At 60.4% G+C, this 6,685-nt stretch overlaps 2 protein-coding genes across 2 annotated transcripts in view; both read right to left on the bottom strand.

Moving 5' to 3' along the window:
- Positions 1–233: 233 nt before the first annotated feature.
- Positions 234–5,294, bottom strand: LOC127748862 (translation initiation factor IF-2-like). Its single transcript, XM_052264171.1, has 2 exons — positions 5,052–5,294; positions 234–1,472 (listed from the first exon to the last, which is right to left on the bottom strand). Exons 1-2 carry the CDS (start codon positions 5,285–5,287, stop codon positions 989–991), a joined length of 720 nt encoding a protein of 239 aa, XP_052120131.1. The 5' UTR covers positions 5,288–5,294; the 3' UTR covers positions 234–988.
- Positions 5,295–5,343: 49 nt separating this feature from the next.
- LOC127748858 (uncharacterized) overlaps positions 5,344–6,685 on the bottom strand; it is a 23,074-nt gene continuing 21,732 nt past the window's right edge. Inside the window, exons 2-3 of the mRNA XM_052264147.1 lie at positions 5,399–5,577; positions 5,344–5,364 (exon numbers count right to left, since the gene is read on the bottom strand). Coding sequence (XP_052120107.1) covers positions 5,344–5,364; positions 5,399–5,577 — 200 coding nt within the window. The remainder of the gene's footprint in view (positions 5,365–5,398; positions 5,578–6,685) is intronic.

Below are 6,685 nucleotides of genomic sequence, written 5' to 3'. Positions count from 1 at the left end.
TCGATTTCCCTGTCATCCAATGTGACCTTTTACATCCATACATTCATTTTGAAGGTTGGTTTACGGAAAAATCACCTTGGCTAAATTATTTCTTTCACTGCCCGCCTCCCTGGGACGCTCCCGCTGGCTCGGGCTGTGGGCGCGCTGAGCGATTTGATCAAGTTTGGTTTAGAATATGTTCGGGTGTATGTTTTAGTGTTAAATGTATCATCTGGTAAAAAACAACAACAAAATCATTTCATCTAGTATATTTACCGGATATATACACATAGGCAGTGATCATCAATCTCCCTCTTAATCCATTTCGATACTTCTGTGATAACAATACCCACCAGAACATGTCTCCTCCCCCCCCTCCTCTTTTTCACGAGTGCAGGACCTGTCAGCTAATTAGTCCGTCCTTCTCTTACAACTTTCCCACCGCTCACCGCGCCGTGTTTTCATGGTCCAGCGGGGCGTGGCGGAGCGTGGTGGGGCCGCGGCCGACCCCCGACCAGCATCGCGAGATTGATCTGAGATGAGTGGTGGTGTTGCCCTCCCTTGCGCGGGTCGCCGCTGCTCGGGTCCTCGGCCGGGCCGGAGAACACTACGCTCTTGGTGCTCATTTTTCAATAATAATAACAACCGTTGGTGTTGGTTGCCGATTTCCGGTTACAGCCCGCGGCTTGTTTTCTTTTTCGGGATCACAATACACAGTAATTATGAAGACAAAGGTCGTGAAAAAAAAGGAGCGACACGTTTCTCCGCGTACCGCACGATTTCATTAAGTCAAGTCGATCCTGGGAGTCACCACACCTCATCCCCCTCCCCTGCCCCGGACCGCACGCCGTGTCGAGGGCCACGACGGGGGTCATGCAGTGAGCGGCCCGGATCCTCCAAAACAGTTCGCTCGCGGTGCTCGCGGTCACCGGTGCCACCGCCGGCGCGCGCTTCTTGTCCCGCAGTGCTCCGCGACCCTCGTCAACGGGGACGAGAGGCTGCACTGCGCTCAGCTGTGGGCGATGTAGGCGTCCAGCGACCGCCAGCTGCACGAGTAGTCGATCTTGAGGTGGCCGTAGTTGGTGAGCTGGAAGCGGCTGCAGTCGTAGCCCGGCAGCCCGGCGGCCGCGCCCGAGCCGCAGTATCCGTAGGGGGTCTCGCCGTACAGCGAGGAGGCGAGCTGCGCGTACATGAGGTCCGCGTCCGTGAAGCCGTCCACGACGGCGTCCCTGCGCGGCGCGCCGGTCGCTGCTGCTGCTGCAGCCGCCGCCGCTGCTGCTGCCGCCACCACTGCGTTGCCCGGACCGTCCGCAGGGCCGTCCGCGGGGCCGTCTGTGTACTCGTCGCTGGCGTCGCTCACGTAGCAGTCGTCGCTGCTCCCGGCCGTGCCGTACGGGGTGGCACCGTACGGGGTGGAGCCGTACGGGGTGGATCCGTACGGGGTGGAGCCGTACACCAGGCCGCTGCTGTAGGCCAGGTCCGACGCGTACCTCCTGTGGGCAGAGAGGGAAAGGGGTTGTTAGCGAGAGGGCCGGCTGGGCTGGCTGGGCCGGCTGGGCTAGCCGCCGCCGGACGCCGCGCTACTTGTAGCCGCACACATTAGCTGCCGGACACGCTCTCGTCCCGCGGATGAGTGGCAAGGCTCCCACGGCCGCCGCCGCCGCGCGGGCCCGGGGGGGCGGACAAAAGAATAAGCCTTCCAGCAGAGCGCAGCAGAGCACCGGACCTTCCGCTGCTCCACCGCGCCCAGGCAGGCGCGCCAGGTGCGCGACGTGGCAGGGAGGCGATGTGCCGGAGCGGCCCGACCCGCGACCTGACCCGAGCGCGAGTGCCGTACGGAGAGTATGACGTGCACCGGCGCGGTGGGAGTGGGCGTCCCGTCCCGTCGTCCTGTCCCGCCCCGCTGCCAGCTGCCCTCGCCTCGCCCACCTTACCTCCGCGACGTACTCTGTGCAGGGGGGCCGGGGCACGCCCCCGAGACCAACAATAGGAAGCGCTGCCCGGCCCCGGCTCGGCCGACTGTGCTGCTCGGCTGCTCGGCCGACTCTTGCTCGGCTGGATGTGAACAGAGATGCGTTATGTCGCGGTGCGGCCCACTCAGTCGGCTCCAGCAGTATGTGAGATGACAATAAGAGTAAGCAAGGAAAACGTCCCCAATCCTCAATCAACGTGTTTTTAACCGAAAATAACGCTGTGCTTGTTCCGCGGCACTTATAACAAAATTATTAAGTTCTTGGAATACTCACAGACAGTTTCGTTTTGCAAACACCATATGAATTTCGAAAAATTGAGGCCACGCTACGCGTCCTGTGCGATGACCGTGACGAAAGGCACTCGCCGGCAAATAAAATGATACCTCTACGACGGTAGGGCAATTCTACACGGCCGCCTTTGCCGACAAAGCCTCTTATGATGTCCTCTGCTCCAGCTCAGGGCCGAACCACCTTGGCCTCCACCTCCACCGCGACCGTCGTCGTCGGCATAATGCTGTCGCTATTGACGCACCGAGTCCGAGTTTGAGCAGCCGCTAGCCACCTGCGCCTTCCAGAGGCCTCTATTGCCTTTGGACCTGCTGGGGCGGGGCGGGCGTTGGTGGTGAGGGCGGGGAGAACAAAGGGTCGGAAACGCGCGCGAAAATATAAAAGACAAGTGGCGTAACCCCTTCATCGGACTTATCAGGGTTGGCCATCTCTGCGCGGGCCGCTGCAGCTCAAACAGAGCCGTGCCGACTCCGAGCGGCCGGTGGCGTAGGGCTGGAGTGGGGAAGAGACAAACGGCCGGGCTGGTGCTGCCAGTGCGACAGAGACGGGGATAGGGTCCTGCCTTGCCCCCTCCTCCTCTCCGCAGTTCTGGCCAGCCTCCTGCTCCAGTTCCTACTACTCCGGCTCGAGGGTGATGGTGGCCCGGCCGGTGGTAATTCTCTCCTAGTCAAGCGCGCATTGAGTCAGCGTCGGTCGGTTTGCGTGTTTTTCCCTCCGATTGTTTGCCCACTCGCACGTCATATTTGACCGTGCGAAGGGCAGAGCTCTAGGGCTTGGGGTGCTGCTATGAGGGACGCCCTTGCGGAATAGTGGAAAATGGGGAGAGGAGCGGTGTGATGGTCGATCCGAACATCAAACGGCCAACGACTCGATAAAAAGTAAGAGAAGAAAGCTGATCGTTTCTTCCGGAAATCGGCTGCACGCCGCGCGGCTCGCGGCAGCTGCGAATGGTTTGGCTGGCGTGCATTAGGTGCGACTGACTGGCTCTGAGCGCCGCAGCGCCACGCCACGCCACGCCACGCCCGCTGCAACGGCCCGTTGCGTTTAAAAGCACGCGCGCGCGACTAGGCGTGGCGGCGCGTGGAGAGAGCCATCCCATGTGCGCGCGTCATAATCCACCACGCGAGGGAAACCAAAACAACACATCTTTTAAAGACCCTTCCCCTCTCATTCCTCCCTCTCTCTCTATCTGCCGCGTAACCGATATATATATTTTTTTCCTCCAGATGTTTCTCCTCGCCGCGCGCGCGCGCTCTCGTGCGGACTCCTAATAAGTTTTATCATCGTTACAAACTTTCTGGCGGTTCCGTAACTTTTGACTGTACCGGCGCGGCGCTGCGGCGGGGCTCCCTGCTCTCGCGTACGTCTGTACCAATGGTGCTGGGGTAGGTCGGGGGCGGCACGGCGCCGGCGGGGGTGGCTCCCGGCCGCGTCCTTCCCGGCCCCATGGCCCAGGCCGTGTGGGTGGCGGGCGAGTGGGCGGCCCAAGGAGGGTCCGGCCGAGGCAACCTCCTCGCGCGGCCTGAGCTCCGGCCTCCGCATTCCCAGAATAGCGTTTTCCGGCGGCGAGGGCTGGCCGGCCGGGCGCCGGAAGACCTAGAGCTGCTCGAAATAGCTGGAGGGGGTGGGGATTGCGGCTCGCAGATGGCGGGGGGTGGGGGTGGCATTCGACTCGTGCCTCTTCGAGGCTTGTCAAGTGAAGCAGTCGCGTTGTCGCGTGCGCGCGCGGGCGTGCGACGTACGACTTGCGGGACGGTTTGAAAAAGCGTTGCAAGTATGTACACCGAGCTGGAAATCTAACCGTCGCAATAGAGTTGTGATGCAGGTGATTCTCCTTGATAATGATGATGATGACGGTGGGAGTCATCATCCTGTACCGCCCCCGATGCGAAGATCACCAGCATGAATAAAAATAACCTGCATCGAAACTCACAACTTTATTTCTTATTGCGACGGTCGTGACGGTTAGATTTCCAAATAATGCACAGACTTCGATTGCTCTCTCCACCCCCCCCCCCTAGTAGCACGGGGCGCGGTCGCTCTAGGGATCCTCCAGAAAGTATGTCTGTCTTTCTGAAATTCTTTCGGCAAATTACAAGCTCAGCGCCTGCGAGACTCGGGGTAGGCCACCCCGCGGTACATGCATGCACTGCAGGCAAGATGTTGCCTATCTAGCAGGCGCTGTGAGCCCCTCAGAGGCTGGCTGAACATTCCAGTGTCGGAATGGCGAACTGCAGACGCACTTTATTCTAGATGACCCTCTATCGACTCTTTCGCTTGACAGCCTCTCGCCGTTCATTGTCGCGGTCATTTCACTTTTACACCCTTGTGGATTTTAAGACCTGTGGGGCCAAGCGAAGCCCAACTATGTCCGTCCGAAAGTCAGTGCGGAGAACAGCGTAAAGTACAGGCGCACTGATGCTTTTGGTCCTAATTGAGCTCCGAGTTCTGGCTCCACGCCCATCAGGCACAGGCCTACCCGCCGGACACATGTTTTGCAGTGAATATCATTGCAGGTATTATAGCCCAAAGCGTACAGCGCAGAGCGTATTACAGCCTAAAGCGTACAACATAAAGCGTATTGCAGACTAAAGCGTACAGCGTAAAAACGTATTGCAAGCCTAAATCGTCGTGTAGCGTAGTACAGCTTCAAGCGTGCAGCGTATTACAGCCTAAAGCGCACAACATAAAGCGTATTGCAGCCTAAAACGTATAGCGTATTACAGCTTCAAGCGAGCAGCGTATTACAGCCTAGAGCGTATAGCGTATTACAGCCTTAAGCGTACAGCGTACAGTGTACAGCGTACTCACCCCGCGTGCGTGGCGTGCAGCCCGGCCAGCAGCTGCCCCCGGCTGAAGGACGCCCTGCGCGTGCTGTAGATGTGCGCGGGGCTGGGGGCGGGTCGCGGGGCGGGGCTCGGGGCGGGGCTGGGGGCGGGCCAGGCCACGCAGTGAGAGTGGCGGCGGCGCACGGAGGACGCCTGCAGGCGGGCGGGCGGCGGCAGCGCGGGGGCGGGGCCCGCGATGGACGCTCGGCTCCGCGGCATCTGGATATAGAAACAGAAACCCGACCGGGCCGTCAGACGGACGCGCTCTCTTTGCCTTACGCGTTTGTTATTATTGCCTTTTAATATCAGGGGATTAGCTACACGCCGTGCCTGGTGTGAGGTGGCGGGCCTGCTCACGGCCACGGAGTGCCTCTTGGAGCGCGGGCCGGCGGACGCCGCGGAGGACTGCGGCTGCGGCGCGGCGGCGGCCCGCTCCAGCTCTACGGCGCCCAGGCGGCGCGACAGCTCGTCGGCGTAGTCCTCGAATGCCTCGTACTCGCCACTGCTGTCTGTAATAACAGAAATAAAGAAAAAAGAGATTAAGTATATCAACTTTGGAAATCCTGCTTCGGGGCATCAAGTGCTGGCGTTCGCGGTCGCCGCGCCACAGCCGCACAAGCCGCGACACGCACCGCCTGCATCACGTAGGGCACTGCCCCCCCCCCAACTCACACGCAGACGGACGCGAGCGTTTACGCGCTCACAATTCTCGCCGTCTGCGACCGCGACGCACGCGTTGTACGTGTGCGCGTGCGTTCGTTGTGGTCACATCGGCGCGCCTCGATTGGTGTATATTAGGTTCATGAAACGGCCTTCACGTGAATGCAGGGACGTGATAATGTACATATCGGGTGTCGGAGCATGCGCGCTGGTGCGGGTGGGTATGCCTACTCCTACTTAGGTGTCGTCCAGAAAGTACGTCCGCATCATTCGACGTTACGAAATTGCCAACTTCACCCCAAGTTCAAAGCTCTCATAGCGCCTATGAGGTAGGCAACATCTTGCCCATAGTGCATGCGTGTACGGCGGGGTGGCCTAACTGGAGTCTTGCAGGCGCCGAGCTCCCGTAAATTGTCGAATGAATCCGAAAAAAAAAGAGCGGACGCTCTTTTTGGACGACTCTTTTTCTTACAGGGCCTATGGTGTCCTACAGGCAGAGGGAGTAAGGCAAACCCACCCGCACAGATGCGCCGCGCTCCCGGTGAATTCGGGGCACTGGCTTGCTGTATTACAATCATCATCCATTCCGTTGTGCGATGCGACGGTGGTGCGACAGCTTCTGCAAGACGGACGTCTTGTCGCCGCTGCAGAGTCCGCTCTCCTGTAGAGAGGCCCCGCCGTCGCCTCGCCCCGCCTCACCGCGACGGCGAAAGTTATTAGCAGGCAAAACAACACAGCGCGTGGCGTGGTGGGGCGCGGCGTGGCGCGGCGTGCGGCGGCCGGCTCTGAAACCAAGGCATCTGCACTGCAGCGCTGCCTGCGCGGTGCGCCCCGCCCCGCCCCGCCCCGCGACGCCCCGCCCCGGGGGCAGTAGGGCCCACAGGAGGCCAGGCGGCACGGCCCGGCCAGGACTCCGCGGCTCTGTTATTCCGAAAGTAAAAGCTAGACAGCAGCAAA

This window comes from Frankliniella occidentalis, unplaced genomic scaffold (genome assembly GCF_000697945.3).
Source record: "Frankliniella occidentalis isolate FOCC.00 unplaced genomic scaffold, Focc_3.1 Scaffold16, whole genome shotgun sequence".
NCBI classification, from domain to species: Eukaryota; Metazoa; Arthropoda; class Insecta; order Thysanoptera; family Thripidae; genus Frankliniella; species Frankliniella occidentalis.
This window is presented reverse-complemented; position numbering and strand designations above follow the sequence as displayed.

Bases quoted from the DNA above. Each gene is read 5' to 3' on its own strand.
- LOC127748862 (XM_052264171.1), bottom strand. From the start codon at position 5,287: ATGCCGCGGAGCCGAGCGTCCATCGCGGGCCCCGCCCCCGCGCTGCCG. The intron at 1,473-5,051 runs GTGAGTACGCTG...CTCTGCCCACAG, and splicing joins CTGCACGCCACGCACGCGGG to GAGGTACGCGTCGGACCTGG.